At 34.9% G+C, this 24,609-nt stretch overlaps 1 protein-coding gene across 2 annotated transcripts in view; it reads left to right on the top strand.

Moving 5' to 3' along the window:
- Nucleotides 1-23,954, top strand: part of ANAPC4 (anaphase promoting complex subunit 4) — a 42,282-nt gene extending 18,328 nt beyond the window's left edge. For both annotated transcript variants that reach the window (XM_069068960.1, XM_069068967.1), the window contains 19 exons: nucleotides 271-357; nucleotides 904-968; nucleotides 1,140-1,182; nucleotides 1,568-1,644; nucleotides 2,315-2,415; nucleotides 2,495-2,546; nucleotides 5,026-5,081; nucleotides 8,696-8,742; nucleotides 12,337-12,393; nucleotides 12,753-12,809; nucleotides 13,264-13,357; nucleotides 16,395-16,492; nucleotides 17,883-17,944; nucleotides 18,023-18,061; nucleotides 18,153-18,254; nucleotides 19,537-19,611; nucleotides 20,866-21,039; nucleotides 22,223-22,346; nucleotides 22,698-23,954. In XM_069068960.1, coding sequence (XP_068925061.1) covers nucleotides 271-357; nucleotides 904-968; nucleotides 1,140-1,182; nucleotides 1,568-1,644; nucleotides 2,315-2,415; nucleotides 2,495-2,546; nucleotides 5,026-5,081; nucleotides 8,696-8,742; nucleotides 12,337-12,393; nucleotides 12,753-12,809; nucleotides 13,264-13,357; nucleotides 16,395-16,492; nucleotides 17,883-17,944; nucleotides 18,023-18,061; nucleotides 18,153-18,254; nucleotides 19,537-19,611; nucleotides 20,866-21,039; nucleotides 22,223-22,346; nucleotides 22,698-22,922 — 1,635 coding nt within the window. In that variant the 3' untranslated portion in view covers nucleotides 22,923-23,954. The remainder of the gene's footprint in view (nucleotides 1-270; nucleotides 358-903; nucleotides 969-1,139; nucleotides 1,183-1,567; nucleotides 1,645-2,314; nucleotides 2,416-2,494; nucleotides 2,547-5,025; nucleotides 5,082-8,695; nucleotides 8,743-12,336; nucleotides 12,394-12,752; nucleotides 12,810-13,263; nucleotides 13,358-16,394; nucleotides 16,493-17,882; nucleotides 17,945-18,022; nucleotides 18,062-18,152; nucleotides 18,255-19,536; nucleotides 19,612-20,865; nucleotides 21,040-22,222; nucleotides 22,347-22,697) is intronic.
- The last annotated feature ends 655 nt before the right edge of the window (nucleotides 23,955-24,609 follow it).

The following is a 24,609-nucleotide window of genomic DNA, read 5'->3' as shown; positions in this document are numbered from 1 at the left end:
TTGTAAAAAAATTTTAAATAATGCTATTTCAGTAGAAGATTTGTCCTTATCTTCAATAGAACAGTCTTTGAAATATATTTTGACACTGGCCAGCTACTCTTATATATGTTTTTATCTTTTTCCTATGAGACTCAAAGCTAAATTCACTAGAAGATAAATTTCATATTACTACGAGTTGAATAACAAAAAAAAATACAAATTTGTAATTAGTGTCTTAGGTTAAAATATTTTTCATTGCTTTAATTTTTTTTTTGCCTTTTTCATTATTAGTATATAAGGTTATCATTGACATGCATGTGTGAGGCCTGGGAAGAAATACTGATGCAGATGGATTCTCGTCTTACCAAATTTGTACAGGTATTATTACTGAAGCCCCCAATTGAAAAGTTTAAGGATGAATTAAATTCCTTACTTATTTTTAACTCATGTCTTAGGTGTTTAAGAAAACCCATAATTGAAGCAGTATTACCTTAAGAGTAGTAATTTTTCAGTTTGATCTAACTTCTCAAGTAACTTTAAAAATAAGAGAATAGTTTATCCTATAAAATTTCATTCATGCTTTCCATTTTGACTTAATTATATAAAATGATTGACTTATTTATGGTGAGGATGATGTGGTCATCTGAGGAAAGTTAGCAGAGAGGATTATTGTATAGGGATTAGGATGATAGACCAGGTAGTCATATAAAATAAGAAAACAACTTGGAGGAGTAAATGTTATAATGACTAATTAGTTCTCTCTTAGTCACTGATATTGTAGCGACCAATTTAAATATGAATTTTTAGGGAAAGCATAGTGATGGTGTAGGAATTGTGTTCTTCTGAATAAACATGTTTACGATTCTAAATATTAAACTTCTTGGTAAAATAAAAATAATTATCACAGTAATATTTGACCACTAGGAAAAGAACACGACGACTTCAGTGCAAGATGAATTCATGCAGCTGCTACTATGGGGGAAAGCAAGGTAATTGGGTAATTTTTAATTTGTACATTAAATGTATACTATTCTTTTGCGGAGTTGGTGTACCTTGAGTTTCAGAAATATAAAGGAAAAAGAGTTTCAAAAATATAAAAGAAAAAGAGGTTTTAAATATAGAAAAATTACTAAAATTTTGTTTTTTGTTTTTAATTTTAGCCTTGAACTTCAATCCCTCTTAATGAACCAGTTAACAGTAAAGGTATAGTTAATAATACAGTATGTGCATTTGTGTTTTAAAATGGCTATGAATGTCAAAGAATAGGGATTGTATCTGTGCTTTCATTGGTATAGGGAACTTCCAGATGAGGAGGTGCCCTTCTACCACTCAGTCAGCAAGCATAGTCTCAGTGTTGTCTGGAACCCTGAGAGGTTTTGTGGTTTGTTTTGCCAGAGGTCAGAGAGGCTTTTTATATGTCAAGGGTGAGACTTGAACTCAGGTCTTCTGGCTGTTAAGCCTAACACTTTATGCATTATACCATACTGCCTCTTGAGAATGTAAAGCACACATTTTATTTTATTGTTTCCTTTAAAGAGGCACATCGTTTCCTAGGTGCATGCTGAATTATTTCTTTTTTCTTAATTAGGGCTTAAAAAAGCTTGGCCAGTCTATAGAGTCTTCATACTCCAGTATACAAAAATTGGTCATAAGTCACCTCCAGAGGTATGATTATTTGGAACACTTTATCATTGTTCCTGTTGAAATTGACGTAACTAGAATCTTGTAGTGGTTTATCACCTAGTGACTACTATCCCTTACTCATGGCTCCAAACTTTTTACATGTTTGAGGTGATCATCTTAGTTAATCAATTGTTGAATTGTGTATAGGACTAGAATTTAAAGAGCCAGTGGCTGAGTCCATGTATCACCTCCAGATTGTTTTCTCCGCCACATATAGATTGGCTCTTTTCTTCCCCCCACCTATTTTTCGTAGATTTGGAAAGAAGCTTGTTATTCTGCCTTGAGGAAGTGAAACAAATCAGGAAGTAATGATGAATTTACGATTTGAACTATGGTAAAAACCTACATGTGCTCTTAATGGTTTTTAGCCTTTTAATTTGAGACTTAAATATAAGAAGATTGTTTTATAATATCAGGATGAACTATTGTAATGTAATTTGAATTGCATTTTAATTCATCTTTCAGGAGGCATGAGGACAGAATGATACATTCAGGTTCTTAGGGATATCTTAGAAAATAAAACACAAATTAAACATATTCTAAGCTTCTAGTCTGGAAAATTGTGATGTTTAGGCTGTGTATTTAGTACCCATGATGGTGGTAGGTAGTGATGGGCATAACTGAAAAATCATGTTTTCTTTTACTTTGGTAGTGGCTCTGAGGCCCTATTGTACCATTTGAGTGAATTGAAAGGAATGGCTTCTTGGAAACAAAAATATGAACCTCTTGGACTAGATGCCACTGGAATTGAAGGTAGCAGTCAGTTTATTTCTCAGTAGATTACATTAAAGCTGTTTTTGCTTATAAGTAAAATCCTATCTTTTTTTCATAGATGCTATTACTTCTGTGGGTTCTTTCATATTAAAGGCAAATGAACTTCTTCAGTAAGTATCAGAAATATATGTTGGTTTTTGTTTTTCATCCTAATAATACAACTTAAATAATAAGACCTAATTTATTTTTTGAAGAAGATAAAAAAATTAAGAAAGCCAAAGGAAAAAGATGAGTTTTTTCCTAAAAGTAGAGAAATTTTATTTTGTCTTAACAGCCCAAGTGTAAATACATTTCTTGTGGTCAGTCAGTAAATATTAATTAAGTGAAGGTTAATTTCACCAATTTTTATATTTTAAATCCTCTTTTCTCTGAGGTTCTTATAGCATAGTACTCTTATTCCATCTTACAGATAGAACAGTTGAAGCAGTAAAAGTTAAATAGCTCAAAGTCAGTTAGCCAAAGCTCCTAACTACTATACTTTATGCCTATACTCAGTTTAGATGCAGAATCTAGTTGAAGAGGAAGAGATTCAATGAAACTTTAAATATTGACTAAATATATTAAAAGTGAAAAAAAAAAGCTTGGCGTATCTGTCGAATGCAAGCTCAATATGTCAACAGTGTGATTACTTAAAAAATAACTAATGTAAACTTGGGTCTCATTAATTCATTTGTTAATTATCTACTACATGCTGTCATAGTGGTTGTATGGTGTAGAACATAAAATGTTGGGCTTGGAGTCTGTAAGACCCCAGTTAAAATCCATATATCACTCCCTAAATGTGTGACCGTGAGCAAGTCATTTACCTTTTTTTCCCTCAGGCAGGTTCCTAGGACTTGCATTTTACTACCTGTGTGATCTTGGGTAAATCATTTAACCTCTCTCTTAGCCTTCTTGTTCTCTTCTGTAAGATGAATGAGGTTGGATGGGATTTTCTATCTCTTCCTGCTCTGAAACTGTGATTTAGAATCTGCTGAATAACATCCAGGTGGAGAAGAGAGTTCCCCACACTGGTGAAATCATACTGATAGGGGTTATCTTGTACTTGCCAGTATAATGCACATAGTAGAATTATAATGGCTGCAGCAGAAAATGGTAGTTCTACGCTGTTGTATACTGATCAGATTACATCTTGAATATATTTAAGATTATATCTTGAATATTGTGCTTTATTCTGGGTGCTGCATTTAAAGACAGTGAATAATGGAGCATGTCTAGAGGAGCAGTAGTCAGGATGGTAAAGGGAGTAATTTAATTTGTCATGAGGAATAGTTGAACTTGGAAGAACATGATAGCTGTCTTTAAATAGTTGAAGAGCTGTCATCTGAAAAAGATGGATTAAATTTCTTTTGTGTAATTCCAGAGAGTGGAGGTAGGATCAATGGGTAGAAATTACAGGAGAGATTCAGCTCAAGGTTGGTCATGAAATGTGTAATCTCTTGAAGTGGCAATTCTTCATTCCTAGAAGTGTTACACAGAGGCCAGATAGTCACATGTCAGTGCTGTAGCAAAATACTTTGCACCTAGTAGATGCTTCTTAAAAGTTTGTTGAGTTAGATAGATGGGATTCTTAAGTGGGGTGGCAGATTTAAGTTTAGATGACCTCTAACATCTCTTCCAATTCTTGGACTATGGTGTTTTAGTCTGACATTCCTGAACTTCATAGAAATGATAAGAATTTCTTTTTCTTTGAGATAGTAGTGGTGTGATCATGTTGGTGCTAATAGATATTGCTCAGGAACCTAAAATAAGTCACCTAATAATTTTGTACTTCAGATTTCTTACTATATATACAGTGAGGTCAGTCATACTGACCTAATCTACCCAAGAGTATTGTTCAATTTAATGTTTGCAGAGGACTTCGAGATTTGGAGAGGATATGTGTAATACAAGTGTCATGTTTTTTACTTTTAATAATGATCATAACATTTATAAGCTTAAATGACGCCTACTTCTGTATCCAGAAAGGAATTTAAGCAAAATGAAAATTGATTTAGAGAACTTATTTTTGGTTTAAATCTGTATGTAACAGGGGAATTCACTTTTTGTAGTCCTATTAGTACTTGTGAAGATCAGAAATTATTTTCTAAAAATAACGTCCTTTGAGACCACAAGTATTGCCACAGTAGAAATTCTACAGTAATGATTTTCTCTTGGTCTTGATGTTTTTTCTTTATATTGACTAGTGAGCATATTTTTTGTATTGTGAGGATAATGCCGAAAACAGTTTTTTCTGATTTCCTTTATTTGCAAAGTTAGAAAAAAATTTTACACTTTACTGAATGCTTGGAAGGAATGTTATATTTTGTGGCAAGTTTTCTTAGAACCAGGTATAATCTTAATTGTTTGCCATGATGTTAAAATGGAAACGAATTTGTGCCGTTTTGGAATATAATTTCTGGATTTGTTAGATTTATGAATTTTGTCCTTGAAGTCCTAATTGTCATGTAGTTAAGATGAAATATAGCAATGAAAGCTATGCAAATTAATTTTTAGACATAAATTCTGTCTCACTGTAAGTAAAAAAATAAGTGGAACCAACTACCCAAAGTAAATTTATTACTAACCCTTTCTATTTTGTTTGTTTAGAGTTATAGATAGTAGTATGAAAAACTTCAAAGCATTTTTCCGATGGCTGTATGTAGGTAAGATTATCTGAATATTTCTTTCTGCTTGTTTTAATAATTTCAGTTCTTGATGGCTAGCAGTAATAACTTAATTCTAGAGTCACTATACTAAAATGATTTACTTGTATTTTTTCAACTGAGTAAGTAGTAATTAATAATAAACACTTTTCTATATAACTTTAACTTATATTTTTAAAAAATCTCTATACTCTCACATTACTTATTACATATCTCACTCATTTTTATACTTCCCCTCATCACAAGTTCAAACCAAAGAGAGCAAACACATATATAACTCATAACATGATTACATATATTTATGTATATATACTTACAAATAATACAGCTGCTTGTCATTTCTTGTATTGTTGTCTTGTATTTTTTTTTAATTCCTCTTATTTTTTATTTATGGTTATCTTATTTTGTTTCTATTTTCTCTGCCAGGGAGAATGATGTTTAGATAGGAATGAACAGGACAAAAATGGCTAATAAAGATAAGTAGGGAAAACAGCCAGCTACCCTGCATGAGCTAGTCATCAGATCCAGATGAACTCTTTCCTGGAATACTGAGAACTTGGAGATTGGATTGCTGAGATACTGTCATTGGTATTTGAAAGATTATTTTGAATGGAGAGGTGCTACAGGATTGAAAAAGGACCGATTTGTTTGAATTTTCTAGAGAAGGAAGAGAATGAAGTGTAAAAACTATAGACCAGTAAGCTTGACTTGGAGTCTAATAAGTGGTGATCTCAGAAAGCCTCAAGAATCAATATCACAGGCTAAGTTTCTTTTCTTTTTTTTTGACAGAGCTGCTAGATGGGCAGGTTAGGGAAATGCTACCTGGATTTTAGCAAGGCATTTGACAGAGACTCATATTGTCAAATGACAAGAGAGATGTGAGAGAGATACAGTGATGTAGTTTGGTGGGTTCAGAGCTAGTTGAATGGTAAGACCCAAAGTGCCCAGTATCAACTGGACTCTGATTACATTTGTGCTTCATGAGTCTGTGCATGGCCCCCTTGACTAGTGAACGTGTTTGTGAGCTACTTAGGGAGAGGTGTAAGTGATATCTTTATCACCTTACTAGGAGGCATAAGTAACATTGGGTAATAGTTTCAGGATCCAAAAACATATTGGCAGAGTAGAATATTGGGACAAATTTATTAAGATAAAATTTAATGAGCAAAGATGTAAAATCTTAGGTACTTCAGTTCAATAAAATTAGCTTCATAAGTACTGTATAGAGAAAGCATGGCTAAATAAGCAGTTCATTTGAAAGCACCTTGGAGGTTTTATTGTAAGTTTGCTATGAGTCAGTGGTGTGTTTTATAAGTCCCAAAAGTTAACATAATTGTAGACTACATTAGGGGACATGGTCAAACCACGTTTAGGGTATTCTGTTCAGTTTGGGTGGTGTCTTTTAGGAAGGACTGTGATCTATACAGTATACACTGGCAAGCATAAAGGTGAACAGCCTCAAGTTTGTATTGTATAAGAGTTGGTTGAAGGAATAAGAAAATGCTTGACCTAGAGAAGGGATGACTTGGAGAGACATGAGAATGGTCTTAACATCTTTAATGTCATGTTCAAGAAGAATTAGACTGGCGATGGGTAGAAGTCACAAAGAAGTGAATGTAGGCTTGCCATTAGAAAAAACTTTGTAACTTACTCGAAGTGGAATGGGCTCACCTAGTATATGATGGGTTCCACTTGCTGGGTCAAGGCAAAGCAAAGGCTAAATCATTACTTGGCAAGTGATCTGTAGAGGGATTTCTTATTTGGGTGTAGGTTGGATAAAGAGAGACTGAGACTCTTTCCAACTCTGAGATTCTGGCTATAGTAATTATTTGCTGTTAAAATCCTGACATATGAAAAGAAAGATTAATAACCATATATGCAGTAATGTTCAAAACTTTCATTTCTGGTGAAACCCCAAACCCATAATGATAGCATTTATGACTTTTTATCTAATAACTTTGCCTTGTTCCTGGAACAGATATTAGCCTTTAGCTCCATTTATGTTTAATTCCATCTAGTCCTAGAAGGAAACATTTTCTCAGAGTTAAGTAACTCACCCATGCTCACATAGCCAGTGTGTGACAGGGGAATAATTTAAATTCATCTTTTCCTGATTCTAATGCTGGCATCTTGCCACTACACCACACTGCCTTGATTGCATTTTACAGTAGTAATTGGCTATTTCTTCTCCCAAATTCCTGCTCTGCTGCTGCCTTATCATACCACAAAGGTGATTCTGGGTTCTGGAGTGCTGTGCCAGCAGTGCATGGGTAGAACCTGGAAAGGCTTTGATGGTAAGCCCAGCAACAGACTTAGTCTTTTGACTAAAGATCAGCCTAGTTAATCATGAAGCGGTTTAGAACCTAAAGTTTGGCCACTAAATGATGAATATTGCTTGATTGCTGCAATTCTCAAATAACATTTACTAAAAATGTAAGAGTTTACAACCTCTGTTGGTTGAGGAATTACATTCTGATTAAATCAAAGATTATTGAAGTGACAGTATTTTATATTTTTTTCTTCATTGCAAGTCTTTTTTTTTTTTTTTTGCCTTTTGGAGGGCAATTGGGGTTAACTTGCCCAAGGTTACACAGCTAGTATTTTTGTGTGGATGTTAAGTGTCTGAGGCTGGAACTGAACCTGGATCCTCCTGACTCCAGGGCCAGCGCTTTACTCACTGCTGCACCTAGCCACCCCCATTGCAAGTCAACAAAAAAGAAAGTTTCTGATGAATCTCCATCATCATAGTTTCATATGGGGAAAGAGAGTAAACAAGAGGTTAAGAGACTTAGGTCCTAGTTCAGTCTCTGCCACTAATTTGTACTTTGACATTGGTCTAATCGCTTAGTTTTCTAATCTGTGAAATGAGGAAATTTAGTAAATTATTTCTTGTCTCATCCAATGCTTAAAAACCTTAAATAATGATTTGTAATAATCATTGTGTTGGGCATTGCACAAAGTACATTTTTTAAGATAATGCCTAAAAGTGGATATAAAGAGTCAGTGACATATAAGCAATTCTTAAAATATTAACTATATTTAAGTTAATAATGTGTATATAATAGCGCAAATGTTTTTGGTGATGGATTGAAAAATTTGAAAAAATCAAATGCCTTACAGTGAACAAAGCTTTGTGGAAAAAGTGTGATAGTTAGATTAGCCTTTTCTGTAGCTAAGAGGGAGAAACTGTTGTAAAAATAGACATCATCATCATCACAGAAGCTAACATTTATATAGTGCTTTAAGGTTTGTAAAGCCCTTCACATATGTTATTTCATTTGAACAAAGGACATAGAATTTAGAATGGAAAAACAGATGAAAAGTCAGTGATGTTTGTCTAAATGGAATGAAAGGATTGAACAGAATAAAGAAGGAGGTAGGTCAGGGCATCTTTAAACCACAGATGAAAGACTTAATCCTAATTTATAGTGTCTAGTCCTAGAAGGAAAGTATTTCTTTCTGAGACATAAAACGTGGGATACTGTGTGCTAGAAAGTACTATTTTGAAGGAAGAAATTTGTTCCGTGAAAGAAAAGGTATGCACTAAATTTCTTCTTACTATTAAATGTTTCTGTAGTTTTCATTGAAAGATAATTTTAACTTTATCTTTGCAGCAATGTTGAGAATGTCAGAAGACCATGTGCTTCCAGAACTGAATAAGGTAGTATATTTTTCTAGAGCAGGTAATTGCCAGGATTTAGAAAACCCAGCTATCCTGGCAGTCCAAGCAGTGTTACATAATTAATCTAGAAATTCAGTAAATGTCAAATATTTATTTCATAGCAGACATTGTATAAATGCATTATTAAAACTTTGTCTGAAAGAAAATTCCTCCAACATACATAATCTGCCCCAACAGAGATTTAAGATTGATGCAGTTTGTCAAACTAACTCCTGTTTGCAAAGTGTATTCTAATAATCATTGAATACTAGCCATTTATACTTTGGTAATTCAAAGGACCTATAATCCAGTCATTCTGTATGCTCCTTTCCATGGTGCTGATCACAACCCATTCATGCCTTTTTAATCTCATGCATTTCTCCATGCATCCTCTGTAGAAAATCTACCCAGCACACTGGAGGCCTTTCAGCAGTTGTAGCTCTTGAGATGTTCATCTGTTATCCCTTATCCCTTACTTTTACTATATGATTAGTCCTTTCTTTTTTCTGATCATATGTTTCCTGGATGGTATCTTTAACACTACTTGTTGCATGTTAGTCATCACTGGCAATATGCTACAGCCTTCATAAATCTCTGTTTTTCCTTTGGGTCACCAGCAGTTCTGATTCTTCAGAAATTGTAGGATTCTACTAGCCATATAGCATCACTGGCAGAGCATTGGTGTTTTTAAAAATTGCTTTTCATGTTAAGCACAGCCTGAATACTTTTAACACTCTTTGTTAGTCAGTAAACATCTATTAAGTTCCTACTGTGTGCCAAATCCTGTGCTAAGTACTTCACAGTTTTCTAAATATAATCCACTTTACTTTTTTCTTCAATTCTGTGCCCAGTTCATTGGCTCCCTGCAGTGTCTAAGATACATGTACTGTTGTGGTAATTCAGTGGGCTGCCAATCCAGCTGCTTGCCATAATTTCACCAGTAGGCATTTTTAGTCATTTGGTTTTCTCTTTGTGAATTCTCAGGCTTATCTTGTTAGAGTAGTTGTGGATCTTGTTGAGGAAGCTTCTTAACATAATTATTTTGTAAACTGATGCAATCAGCATAATGTCATCTGGAGCATGTCCTGATCTCTAGGGAATAATACCTCTACCATTTGGATTTAAGGATACCCTTTGGCAGTGGTAGGTATCTTTAATGAGCACATATCTCCCTTTTGTACCTCATTTATATTAATAATCAGAAACTCTAGGTAAAGGTCTCTTTTGTTGTTTCTCAGTGAATTTTGTTTGATCTTAACATGTGCGTGGGATGCACTCATTTTGCTGTACTAAATTTGTTTTTATAATCAACAAACAGGAGGATCTTATAATCTCTCTAATTTTTAATAAGTCAAATTAATGAAGATGTATAGTCTGCTATAGAAAGTTTTGTAAAAATTTAACTGGTCCCATTCATTTTCCTCAAATGTACTCTCCGTTCTTATGTAGATCATTCTTAATAAAGATTAGAAATGAAAAGGTAGTCATTTGGGTCAGTAAAATAATGATAGTAATTGTAGTAATAATAGTTGTAACAGTAGTTGTAGCTGAAATTTATAGTTCTTGATGTCCTCTTGATCACCTTTTTTTGGTAATAAGACCATTGTATTTTCCTAAATCATTTGGCATCTTCCCCTTTTTAGTTGGTGCAGTGCAAAAAAGCACTAGATTGGGAAACCAGAGAGAGTTTGAATCCCAGCTTAGCCACTTGATACCTGTGTGACCTTGGACAAGTCACCATCTCTGCATCTCAGCCTCCTCATCTGCAGAATAAGAGATTTGAGCTAGTTGATCTCTAATTCATTGATTGAAAAGTACATTATAACCTAGCTGTTAATTATAGCATCTTTTATATTTGAGGAAAAGGAAGCAACAAAAATGTGGCAGAGCTGGAATTTAAACTAACCAGGCCCTATGACCACCAAGATCCTCTAGTTCTAAATTTATGGACCTGTGAGTTTGAGAATCAATCCCTTAACCCCATATAAGATCCAGCACAGACCTCTATTATATTTGTTTTGTTTAACCCAACTAGACAGTGTTGTTTTCTTTTGTGCCATTTCTGTTTATTGATGCAATACAGGGGGTTGGGGTTTTTTGTTTGTTTGTTTGTATTTTTATGTTTAAGGCCAAATGTCATTCCATTGTCTTCGAAGATGAAAATAGCATGTTATGGCAGTGTTGACATATCTTTTCCCTTTTATGTTTCTTTGTTGTTCTTTCATTTTTAACTATAAAAGTTCTTAATAGTCTTTCTTGGTTGGAGCTTATGCCAAGCTTTCTTTAGACTAATTTTCCCTCCTACAACTCTTTCTTTCATTTTGGAGGGAATGTTGTTCATAATTTTGTATTCTTTAGTATTTTTCAATTAAGTTTATATTCTAGATTGTTATTTCTTTTATCTACCATACTTCTTGGCATAGAAAGGAGATCATGTGATTGCTGGCTTTGGCATTTTCTTGACTCTTTGACCAAGTTATTGCAGTTGCCTATACTTTAGTAGAAAATAAAAATAATCCATGTCAGTTTCTTTTTTTTTTTTACTGATTTCCAATTTTTCATTATCAGGTTGTTAGAATGCTTTTGTCGTCTCATCTTTACCCTTTTAATTTGATTTTGATCTTTGCTCTAATGAATCAGTGATCTCACTATACACAAAACAAGTATCTTTATAGTCTTCATTTTATCTTTTTGAAGTCTATTTTCCTTTGTAAGTTCTCTTGATAATAAAGGGATTAAATACTTTAATTGATGCAATACAAGTTTGGTTCCTGGTGATGAAAATTTTTACTTCTAATTCAGAGAACTGTGAAACATTTAAATGACTTGGCAGGTGTGACAGTGGAATCTCCTTCTTTATCTTAAAAAATAGTGACTAAGATGGGTTAGGCATTGTCTATCCTGGAGCCAGATGGACTAAATCAGCCTTAATTGAACAGAATCAATCTCCCTAATGCTCTATGCTCTGCATATCTTGTGCAGGATTGTTTTCAGTCTGAGTAATCAATCAGTCAACGAGCATTTATTAAATACTGACTATACACCAGATGGGTTACCAGTTTTCAGTGCTGTTCCTTGTACTTAGATGTAATAGCTTTAGAGAACTGCACTTGGGTTAAAGAAGGTGACCCAGTCACGACTCTGTCATGACCTCAGCTCAAAGGTGAAACCAGAATCAAGCTGTTTGAAACTGCCATACTTCATCAAAAATAGGATACCAGTAATGCTGTAGAGAACAGTTCTGAACTGTCTTTGCAGTTGTAACTGGATCCCTTTTGATCCTGAAATCTCCCTTCCAAGACCTCTTAAGGATAAGGAATTTAAGAGCTATTTGCTTGGTTGAGTCAAGGAATAAGTAGGCTTTTCATTTCTTAATACTTGCCTCTGCCCTATGAATTCATGATCTTGTAATTGTATGAGCTTTAAATGTTGGAGCTTATTCTGGAAAAAATAATTTAAATGAGTTCCTGTACCATTCATTAAGTGACAAAATAATGTTTTTTTGGTTGTTTTAACATTTATTTGAGAAGTTTTTTTTTATATAAAAATGTTTGATTCTTAAGAAAATTTTTGTTCTCTTTCTTTTTTTGGCAGATGACTCAAAAAGATATCACATTTGTTGCTGATTTTCTTACTGAGCATTTCAATGAGGTAGGGACCAGAATTTGTTATAATATTGTCTTTCTTCTGAGAACCACAGTGGTGACTCTGTTTCATTAGAAAGATGTAATAACATTTATTGTAGTTTAATAAAAGCCTGAATCAAGTTTAAAATAACTGGAAATTGACATCATCACAGGTTTATTTGAGTATTGAGTAAATCAGTGAACATTAATGCTTGTTTGTCACACTCATCTGACCTTTAAATAAACTGATTTGAGTTGTATTTGATCTCATGTTTCATAATGGAAAATGCACATGCTAGATTATAAAACTATGACTGATAATTCACTTTTAAGCAAATGAGATTGACTTTGTACTGAGTCTTATAATATATTTGTTTCCTCTAGGCTCCAGAGCTTTATAATCGAAAAGGAAAGTACTTCAATGTAGAAAGAGTTGGTCAGGTAAAATCTTTATTGAAGTTGGTTATCATGTTACTTATCTAATCTGTAAAAATTTATGGTAGTATTAGTCTTAATTAACACTTGTTGAGTGGTGGCAGTATGCTAGATTCCACAGTAGATAACGATCATTTATAAACAATTATGAAATAATTTTATAACTAATAACACAATTAAAATTTTTTTCCTAGAAATAGAGCTTTTCAAATTTAAACACTCTTTTCTTTACAGAGACTATAATGTATAACAATCTCTATGTACTTAGTAGTTTTATACATGGTATGATTTGGTCACCTAATTTGGTGTGGCTAATGGTAATCAGTCACTTCCAGGAGATCTAAAAGTGAGGTGGATACACTGCTATACATGAATAACATTAAGTAGAAACACTTACTTTTTTTTTTTTAACAAAATGTCTTGGTTTCTTGAGTTTAAGTTCTAAATAATTTATTTCTAGTATTTGAAAGATGAAGATGATGATCTTGTGTCACCACCTAATATCGAGGGAAACCAATGGTACGATTTTCTTCAGAATAGCACTCACCTTAAAGGTATTTAATGATACCATTAGTACAATAAATAGTCTTTGGCCACATTTAAATCTATATAAACCCAGTTAAATAATGAACATCAGGGGATTTTGTATTTGATCCTGAAATTTATTGGAGGAGGAGGTATATGATATTGTTGAAACTGCACTTTAGGAAAATCACTTTGGTGGTTTAATGGAGAATAGATTGGAATGGGGAGAGACTTGAGGCAGGCAGACCACCAGCAGACTAGCACAGTAGTCCAGTCATGAGATGATAAGGGTCTGCACTAGAGTAGTGGCAATGTAAGAGGAGGAGAGAAGGTGAAATCAACAGGCTTTGGCAACAGACTAGATATGGGGGTGTGTGTGAGATAGTGAGGGGTTGAGAATGACTCCTAGCTTGTGAGCCTGAGAGACCTGGAGAATTATATTGCCTTCTGCCATAACAGGGAAAGGAGGAGGTAGGCAAGGGTTTAGGGGGGAAAGTTAATGAGTTCTGTTTTGTATGTGTTAAGTTTAAAAAGTCTTTTGGACATGCAGTTTGATATGTCTGAAAAAGAGAGTGGGAAAGGCAAGGTAGAGGTTTAGCAGAGAGGTTGGGACAGGATAGGTAGATTTGGAAATCATTAGCATAGAGATGGTAATTAAATCCATGGGAGCAGATGAGATCTCCAAGTGAAGTAGTTTAGAGGGAGGAGAGTAGAGGACCTATGATAGAACCCTGAGGTCCACCTACATTTATAGGACATGATATGGATGAAGATCCAGCAAAGTATATTGAGAAGGAGCAGTCAGTTGGGTAGGAGCAGAACCAGGATAGAGTGGTATCCCTAAAACCTAGAGAGAAGAGAGTGTCAAAGAAAGTATGATCAACAATGTCAAAATCTGCAGAGAGGTCAGAGAATAAAGATTGAGAAAAGGTCATTGGATTTGGCTGCTAAGAGAGATCTTTGGTAACTTTGGAACTATAGTTGGTAGTTTGAAGAGAGCACTTTCTGTGGAATGATAATGCCTGAAACCAGATTATGAGAGATTAAGAAGAGAGTGAGAGGAGTGGAGGCGACTAGTGTTGACAGCCTTCCAAGTAGTTTAACTACAAAAGGCAGAAGAGATAATAGGATAATTGCAGGGATTGGAAGATCAAGTGGGTTTTTTTTTTTCAGGATTCAAAAGACATGGGCATATTTGTAGGCAGTAGAGAATGAACCAATAGTGAGGGAGAAATTGAAAATAAAAGAGAGTGAAGATGACAGGGGGGACAGTCTGTTGGAGGAATCGCTTGAAAAAGTAGAGAGTTTAGCCTTGGTAAGGAGCAAGGCCACTGCATCATGTGAGACAAATGAAGGAGGAGATAGTGGTGAGATAGTGGTAGAAGGCATCAACCTGAGATGAGGAAGATGGAATTCACAACAAATGGCTTCAGTTTTTTTCTGTAAAATATAAAGTAAGGTTCTCAGCCAAGAGAGTTGGGGGAGGGGGAGCCATGGAATGTTTGAGGAGAAATAAAAAAGTTTGAGAGTCACTGTGAAGAATGGGGTAGTGAGTTGATAAGGGAGGTATTGTAAAATTGCTTAGCAGTATTGAGGGCCCAGTCGAGGTTGTATAACATAAACTGGTAGTGGATCTAATCAGAATGGTTGCATGATTTTCTCCATCTTTTATTCAGCATCAAAGGCAGCAAATGATGAGAGTAGTCCAAAGGTGAGTCCAAAGGACATATTTAGTGAAATAAGGGGGCTTGGGATTTAAGAAACAGTGTAAAGTTGAATTGGTTCACCAAGAAGTCAGCATGGAGAGAAAAAAAAAGTGGCTCATTCAGGGGAGATGGCCTGGAAGAGGATTGAGGGATCAAAAGAGTGAGGATCATGGTGAGAATGGGGAGTAGAATTTGGTAAAGAAAAGCAGAGGGAGAGGTGAAAAGTCAGTGAATTATGGATGGATAAGGAGATTTCAGAATTCTTAGATGTGGGGGTGATATGTTTGTGAGCATTGTAAAAATCAAGGGTATCTTGGTGGTTGGCTGAGATGGGATAGAGGACTAGGTCTTGGGAAGCAAGAAGGGGTAGAGATGTTGTGAAGGTAGACATGGCAAAATTTGGCAACTGATTGGATGTGTGAGGTGAAGGGAGAGTTATGACACAAGGATAATATTGAGGTCCTTAATTTGGAAGACTGAAAGAATGGTGGTACATTAAACAGAAATAAGAATGTTTGGAAGAGAGAAGGGTTTAGTCTTGGATGTTGAATTTAAGATGTTGAGAGGGCATGTAATTTCAAAAATGACCAAAGGTCAGTTGTTGACATAAGATTAAAACTCAGAGGAGAGACTCAAGTTGGTTATGTACAATTGTGAGTCATATGCATTGAAAAGATAGTTAAATCCTAGCAGCTGATGAGGTTCCCAAGGAAATGAGTATAGAGGGGGGAAAAGGCCCAGGACAGGACCTTCAGGTATACCCACCATTGCGGTGTGATATGAATGATGACCTAATACAAGACAACCTCCACACAAACTGAGAAATAGTATGACATACTGGACACAAAGCTAATCTCGAAGTCAGGAAGACATGGGTTCATGTTCCACCTGTGACAGAACTAGCTGAGTGAGCCTGGACAATGACTTAACCTCTCAATGCTTCTAGTTAAATGCAGAAAAGGTGCCTATTTACTTTGGTAGAGAATATTTCCTCACCCGAGAGTTCCCCATATCAGTGAATTCAGAGATCCAGTCCCTATCCCTATGTGTCATAGCACTTAGGAGTTTTTTGTATGTTAATCTAAAATGTTCCAAAATTGAATTTTCCAGCTTGTGGTTACCCTCCTGAAAAACTTAAAAAAAATTTAGTTTACGGAATTATTTTTTAAAATGTATTCAATAAAATATACTGAGTAAGCAATTAAATACTTGTTGACTGACTGAATAAATGCCTGTATGAGACATTGAAATACCCAAATTGAATTCTGTAATGATAGTAGGACTCTTGGTTGTGTCCACTTAATAGTTGATACTTTCTTCTAATTGTTTTTTATATTAAATCATAACTTTTTGTTTACAGAAAGTCCTTTGCTGTTTCCCTATTATCCTGAAAAGTCATTGCATTTCGTGAAAAGACAGATGGAGAGCATTATCGATCATTGTTTACAAAAACCAGCAGTAAGTTTCAAATAAAATTCATAGGAGGTTGGAGCCAGATTATGGAAAACCTTGAATTCCAGGAGGAGTTTTAATTTTATTTGATAGACAGTTAGGAGGCACTGATGATTTTAAAGTGAGGAAATGGACTTATGCATTAGGAATATTCTTTTGACATTGTCAGGAAGGACAGTTCAGGACCATGAATATCTACATATCTTACTTATACAAATGATTAATTATTGTTGTGGTCATTTTAAAAATTGGGTAGGAAAATTAGGAGTAGTCTAAAAAGTATACAAACTCATTAGGAACAGTAGGAGCATAAAGAGATTTGGTTGGTTTCTCTCAAGTCTTAGTTTTTGTTTAAAGGGATGATTAATGGATGATGTGAGCTTAGAGGAAGCAGTTTTCTTCTGTTGTCTTTTACTCTTCTGCTACACTCATTAAAGGTATTTGAGAAAAGAATTGTGATCTTAAGAAGCAGTGTGATGATGTTTATTGAAGAGTACTGGATTTGAAATCAAAAGATTTGATTTGAGTCCCTGGCCCTAACTCTTATTAGTTCTGTGGCAATGGACAGAGAAGTCACTTCACCTTTGAGCCTCACTCCCAAATCAATAAAGATCTTTAAAGCACTTTATGCAAGCAACACATTGGGCTCTTAGGGACTGGAGAAGAAAGACAGCTAGTCTCTGGAAGCTTGACATCTAGTAGAGTGGAAGAGATTTGTATATAATGAACTCCCTTTAACAAGTTAGAATCTAATTTAAGTGCATAGGGGAGTTTCTCAAACTGTTGAAGGAGGAAGAAATCACTTTTAGATGAGAAGAATTGAGAAAGCTTCATGGAAGGAGTAGGACTGTAGCTAGTCCTTTAATTCTACAGGCAGGAGATGAAGGGGATAATATTGCAAATGTATGTAGGCTGAATGCCACAGAAATAGTGATTAGCCTACTTTGACTGAAATGGTCTAATGTATAGTCAGAGAGGTAGGTTCAGCCACATTGTGATAGTCTTTAAATGCCAAGCCAAAAAGTCTATATGCTATTGAGTGAGGAGTGGGAAACTTAGGAACTTTAGGGCAAAGGAGTGAGTCTTGTGCCTTAGGAGTATTACTTAGTGTGCACTTTGGAAAAGGAGAAGGTTGAAAACTGGAAGATTAGGTGATGAGTTAAAGTTGTTTTGAAGAAAGGTAGTATATATATAATTGATACTTTATTTTTATACTTCATCAGAATATTATGAGGAAAGTACTTTGTAAAGTGTTGTATAACAAAGATTCTTCTTATTAGATAATTTTATACAGCAACCGGACTGTAACTATCAGTCACTTTTTATTGTTTGGTGTTTTTCTTAAAACACTTGTGTATTTCTCAAGAATGCTCTGTCAATATGTTATTTTTTATAGGATGTTATTGGAAAATCAGTGAATCAAGCTGTCTGTATTCCCTTATACAAAGCTGCTAAAAGGTATTTTTCTCTATATTTTCACCATGTAATTCAGCAGCAAATTTAGAATTTGCTGACTTGTTTTTTCTTTTGTTTCAGTGAGGATTCTACACCTAGATTGTTCAAATTGCCATTCCTGTAAGCCTTTGTCTGTTTCATCTTTGACAATTTTTCTTAGTAGAAGTTACTAAATTCCATTTAAAAATTTATTTTTTTTTATTTTTTTCAGCTGGAATGACAAATCTTCAAATCTGCATTATGTACTCTTTACTATGTCAGGTAGTTCAGCTTCTAAAATTTACATTTTGAGGAGACATACTGACATATCCAGGTTAGTATTAAGTTAAAATGAAAAATAATATAATATGCATAGCCCTGTTTCTCAAACAGATGGAGTTTTTCTTCCCTGCTCCTTTATATTCTTAAATGAGCATAGGTTTTTCTACTAATTAACTTTATCACCTCGAACAAATTACTTCATCTCTTTGGGGCTCAGTTTCATCATCTGTAAAATGAAAAGTTTGGACTAGATAATCTCCAGTTCTGTGATTCTTTAGTATTTTAGAAAATACATTGGAATCTATCCTTTAAATGTAGCCTCCCCTGCAGGAAGGGGGAACAAAACAACCCCAAAATCAACTAATGTGTTACATATTTTTTTCTGAACTCCCTGAGAAGCAACAGAGTTTGGTTACTTGTTGCTTTGGGGAGAGATCTTAGATTCTGTGATCTATATCATTGAACTATATTATTGAATCTAAGGCCTTCATTTTGTGAATGAGAGAACTGAGGGTTCAGTTCTTTTTTTTTTTTTGCCTTTTGGAGGGCAATTGGGGTTAAGTAACTTGTCCAAGGTTACACGGCTAGTTTTGTGTGTGTGTGTGTGTGTGTGTGTGTGTGTGTTAAATGTCTGAGGCCGGAACCGAACTCGGGTCTTCCTGACTCCAAGGCTGGTGCTTTACTCCCTGCGCTACCTAGCCGCCCCTGAGGGCTCAGTTCTTAAAAGGGATGAGCGATTTGACCATCATCACATGCCAGTTACTGGCAGAACCAGGAAGAGAGCCTACATTTCCTTAGTACTGGTTCTCTTTTTACTATGATACCAAGTTTCTCTTCAGCTTTCAGATTTGCCTTTTAGTAAACAAAGGAACAGCATATTCCACTCCCACACCAATAGCAGCTTCTTTTGCTATGCAGACGCAAGAGCTAAAAAAGCAGTGATTCCAGGGACTGTCAGTTCCCTTAAAAAAATGGGGAGGAGTGGGGGTTTAGAGATGAGGGTTATGCCTGAGTTTAAAGGAAATCTCATGAGACTAAGATGATGCTGATAAGAAAAGAAAAAAAAGGTTTTTTGATATCCTTCTTAATTCATTTGTGACATAATGTTCTTAGGAGTAGTAAAATATTGATGGTAGGTTCTATTTATCCTCATGCTTTAATCCAGCTAATATGTTTTCTTCAAAGAGAGTTAAATTTCTATTTCTTTAGGCTAGAATATATTATGTAAGTAATGTAATGAATCTTCCAATCAGGTCCTTGAAAAAGCTTTTGAATTATTGAATTATCTAGATTGGCCCACAGAGTATTCTGTCTTTTTTCTTCCTTTCTCCAAGGTCTGTCAATAATGGACTACTTGCTGTTGAGTTCGGAAGTTTCTTGAATACAGCAAATGAAAACTTCGAAAATGGGTATATCTTGAGCTTTGTCTAAGCACAGTTAATTAATAGTATCGGGCATAGGGCATATTTTGCTCTTGAATACTAATATTTCACATATATTTCAATTAAGTAAAATTGAACTCAAGGAACATCAGTCATAATGCTTCTAGTATATGCTATAGTGAAAAAATTCTTTACGTTTTGTTTTGTCCATGGAAGAATAGTTTAATCTGTAGTTGAACTAATTATACTATGGTAGAATGTTTCATAAGGATAGAGATAGAGACTAGACCGGTGATTTCATTAATAAAGGAAACTTCCAGATGAGAAAACTCTAGCAGTGCCATTTGGCACCTTCTTTGCCACTTAGTCTTGGGGAGTTACCCAGGACTCTGAGACAAAGGGCTTCCTACCTCTGAGGCCAGCTCTCCGTCTATTGTCCATGCTACCCATACTTGATAAGGTATATCATAATTAGGATATTTAAGCTTTGTGGGCTAAGGAGGCAGTTTTACCTTGGGATTAAAGAGACAGGGAGTATGGATATTGAAAGTTCTGACTCCGGTTATAGCAGATTTACTTTATATCCAATTCAAGATATACTGTAGATCTTGCATTACTGTGCCAGCTTTTCCTTATATACATCATTTGGATGAAAAAATAACTCATCTTCCAGAGTTGTTATGAGAGTTAACTGAAAAGTGAGTAATGTAGAAAAGCTAAATATGGGATTCTCTTTTAAAAAACATTCTCTCGTCCATTCTTCAAAAGGGAAGCGTTACTTTTTGGCAAAGGCTTTTGAATTGTGTGTCTTTCTACATGAAATCTCACTTTAACCTCCCTGTCGACCAGTTTAAGTGAAGCTGAATTGCCTTTAAACCTAGGAATCACTTTGGTGCTCGGTTTCCCATAAGGCATACTTATACTGAGTCTTCTGGGGCTCTCCACAGAGGAAGTGACTTAACAGAGTAAGGATTTAGGTCTGAACAATGATCTCAGGCAGATTCTGTGACCTTGAACAAATTTGTCTCTGTACTCTTGGTTTCGTGCATGTGTAATCAAAAATCTTGGTAGACCTATCTATCATTAATCAGAGAACAGTGGGAATTGAGAAGAAAATAGAATGAATCCAAGTATAATGAATCTTGAAATACATTCTTAAATAAGATGTAACTTGATCTTTTTCTTTTTTCCCCACCTCAGTGCTAGTTTAATGCCTGTACTTAAAGTGATTGCTCAGTTAATTAATGATTTCTAAATGTAATAAATTCTTTTTTACTCTAGTTCCTACAGCTGTCTGGATGCACATTTTTATGATGATGAAACAATAACAGTAGTTCTTAAGGAGAATGAAGAGCAGGAAGGCAAAGAAAGAGTCTTGGCTCAATTACCATTATCGTTGGTATATACTAAGGAAGACACTCCAGAGAAGGAGTTCAGTGGGACAACTTGTAAAAGGTACAGGGACATTGATAATGTTATTTGTCTTAACCAATAGTTAAAAGTGTTTTTTACAATGTAGAATCAGTTGTTTAGGATATACTTGGTAAGTGTACTATAATATTGGGTAACTGAAAAGCAGGGAATTCCCATCTGTTCCTCCGCCTCCTGAAATAGAGGAGAGATTATTAAAACAAGGTGAGATGTACTTGGGTAGGATGAAGTGATTTCCTCAAATCCACATCCCAAGAGAGCCTTGGAACAGTATTACCACAGATTTGGTGGAAGGCTAGTTATTCTGAACTTGACTATATTCCTGCCTGTAGAATTTACCTTTTGGAACAAAGAGGTCTTCTTTCAAAATGGGATGCCAAGTACATAGTAGAATAGAGGGAACTCCTACTTTCTACTCTATGTGATGCTCATAGGTTGCCACCTTCAAAAGAAAAGCCTTGGACAACTGATGCTTGAGGAACCAAATTTTTCCTTCTTTTAAAATTTATTAACTTATTCTCAAAGAGAATTAAAATGTACCTTTGTTAGCCAAGTTAATATTATAGGTATTTTATCTGTTTGAAATTACAGCATTATGGAGACTAAAACTAGGATAAGTTGGTATTGGAAATAGAGAATAGCGGAAAAACAAGAAAATATTTAGAGTGATTACAAAAAGTCTTGGTGATTGTTTAATCAAAGATGATTTCCTAGGCTAACTTTTGCTTAGCCAGGTCAGAGACCTGGATTTGAATCCTACCTCTTGAGGCTCACTAATTGTGGGACCATGGGCAAGCCCTTAGCCTCCTTGGGCCTCAGTTTCCTCATCTGTAGAATGAGGGATTTGAACTAGATGAATTTTGAGGTCTTTTCCATTTTTTTTTTTCTTTTTGGAGGGCAATTGGGGTTAAGTGACTTGCCCAAAGTCACATGGCTAGTAATTGTATCAAGTGTCTGATGTCAGATTTTAACTCAGGTCCTCCTGACCCCAGGGCTGGTGCTCTATTCACTGCACCACCTAACCGCCCCTCCATTTCTAAATCTATGATCTTGTGGTGTTAAAGTAGCAGGGTTTTTTCTTAGTTTCTCAAGAGAAGCGTTCTAGATGAATTTGGACAGAGGTTGTAGGTACAGTTTTAACTGTCCCCCTCTTTCTCCAACAAATGAGGAAAAACAATAATTCTGCTTATTATTTTACTCTGTGTAGGCTAGATGAACAGAGTGATGTTATACCTACACATACTGTCTTCCTGGAGAATCAGTGGAGAATACTAGAGAATATGAAAGCACAATACGTTGCTGTGAATGGTTTTCGCAAAGTCTCTTGTGTAGTAAGTATTTACATTTTAATAGGATTTTTCGGATTGATTGTGGCGTGTTACATGAATTCTCTGGATCTTTTGCTATGTAGTTTCATGTCTCAGAGAGTGCCAAGTTAAAATGCTATACTTCACATTTTTGTAATCCACATGCTCCTTTATATATCAAAGGGCTAATTTACTGATTTTTGGTGTAAATTGAGATAAATCAGCTGTTTTCCTTTTAAAAAAACACTTTTCAGTTTCTGCTTCCATTTTACAATTACTGAAAAAGGATATTTATTGGGCTGCTCAAAGGTATTGATTTAAAAATTTTTAACATCTTAAATATCTTTAAAATGGAATACTTTCATATTTCTTTAGTTAAGCTCAAATCTTCGTCATGTTAGAGTATTTGAAATGGACGTAGAAGATGATGGGGAGGCAGAAGAGGAAGATGAAGAGGAGGAGGAGGAATCTTCATCCCATCTTGTTCCTGGTGAGCAGGAAGAATTAATTCAGTCTGCAGATAACCAAGAAAGTGTTAGCAATGGATCTGCTGTTCTGGTGGATGCGGTGGAAGGACATGAATCTCACATAGATTCATAATCTGGGCTGTAATTATTTTGTATGTTCTCATTATGTTAGTAAGTAGGTGGACTAAGATTTTTTAGAACACCTTAATTTTTCTTTGTACCAAAGAAATAAACAGTAAATTATCTTGTGAACAATGCATATTTTCTTTAAATCTGCTTCATCTTCCAGAAATAAAACCATTGGAAGGATATTTCCTTTTGCTGATGTTTCTTTTTAAAACTGCCTGAAGAACTGTAGTTTTTAAAGCAAGTGTAAATTGAATTTGAGGAAGAGAATTCAGTCTTTTCTGCTTCCCAAAAAGTAAGTGTCAGGACTTATTCCTATTAGCACAGAGTTTGTTTATATTTAAACAGTTGTCATTTGTTTTGAAGGAGGCTATTCAGCTTCTTTAGTATTAAAAAATTTTTAATCAGCAAAACTTACCACTCTTTTTATTCCATTTCTTCTTTGTAAGACCCCTGAGTGCTTTGTATTTATTATTTTTATATTTCCATTATCAGTTTAAAACTGTGAATGCCTGCAGTGCTAAACTTGCAAACTGTGAGAAGATTGATGTTGGCCTTATCAATTAAATAACAAAAATACTACTTGTCCCTAAATTATTAACTTTTCTCATGCTGTTATTGTACTTGAGCTTTTGATTCTTTGAATCAACAATATTCACGTCTAGAGCTGTTGGGTGTTAAGGACATGTCGCGGACATCTGCACAATTACTCCTTGGGAACATTAGGAGTAATAGGTTCAACTAAATATAATTTAGCATTAGTGTTAATGAACTCCTGTGCACTGTTGATTTCTTAATGTTCTCTCCCAAATTAATGGGTATTCCTGTGCAACTGTCAAATAGCTTCCACCTTTTACCTCAACCCTCTCTGCACATTGTTGGTCCAGTCATAAATCAGTTTATAAAAAGACTTAGGATTTCTTCAGGCTGGAAAATGCAACCAAACAAATGGTCATGTGTAAGACTATTATCTGATTTGTCTGTTGTGTAATATATTGTTTCTTTCCTTATACATTACTAATAAATTGTTCAGAATGTCTGTTGGCCTCTACTTTGAAGAGTGAGTGAAACTGAAGAGAATTTATTCTTTGTGCTGGACCTGAAACTACAGAACTAAATTCTTCTGGACTATGACAGACCATCTTGCACAACAGAGCGTGCCTTCCACACAGAGGATATTCACATATTTATTGATTAATTCAGAGTTAATGAGTATTTGGGTCATATAGTGCAACATTTTTTTAGTTGTAAGATAGGATGAGATATCTGGAAGAAGTGTGGATAATATACAAGGATTGTGATAGAGCTAGCTCATCCGGCTTGTGAGAGCTAATGATTCCAATTTCAGTGTGAGTATTTACACCTTGGGAATCAGCCAGTGCTACAAATTAGGGCTTGATTTATTGTTTATTGATTAGATTTAAGAAAGCAATGGGGAAATTGTTAATAATGCAGATTAAACTTAAAAGTGTCTCATGGGTACTCTTGTTTGTTTTTAGAGAGCAGATTATTAAGCATTTACCTGCACATCCCAGGTTTTATGTGTTGAGAGCATTTTTTCATGGTCAGGCTGTATCAGGGCACAAATTAGCGGAAAAAAATCATTGAGGGCAAATTAGAATGAATTTTGAGATTTTAAGGAGTTATTGAACTCTTAAAGTGCTGTAATTCTCTGTTCATTTGATAACTGCACT

Source organism: Petaurus breviceps, unplaced genomic scaffold (assembly GCF_028583685.1).
Source record: "Petaurus breviceps papuanus isolate PSGF00001 unplaced genomic scaffold, PetGlider_PUasm1.0 140, whole genome shotgun sequence".
In the NCBI taxonomy this organism is placed as follows: domain Eukaryota; kingdom Metazoa; phylum Chordata; class Mammalia; order Diprotodontia; family Petauridae; genus Petaurus; species Petaurus breviceps.
The sequence above is the reverse complement of the archived record's forward strand: the minus strand, read 5'-3'. Positions and strand labels throughout refer to the sequence as shown.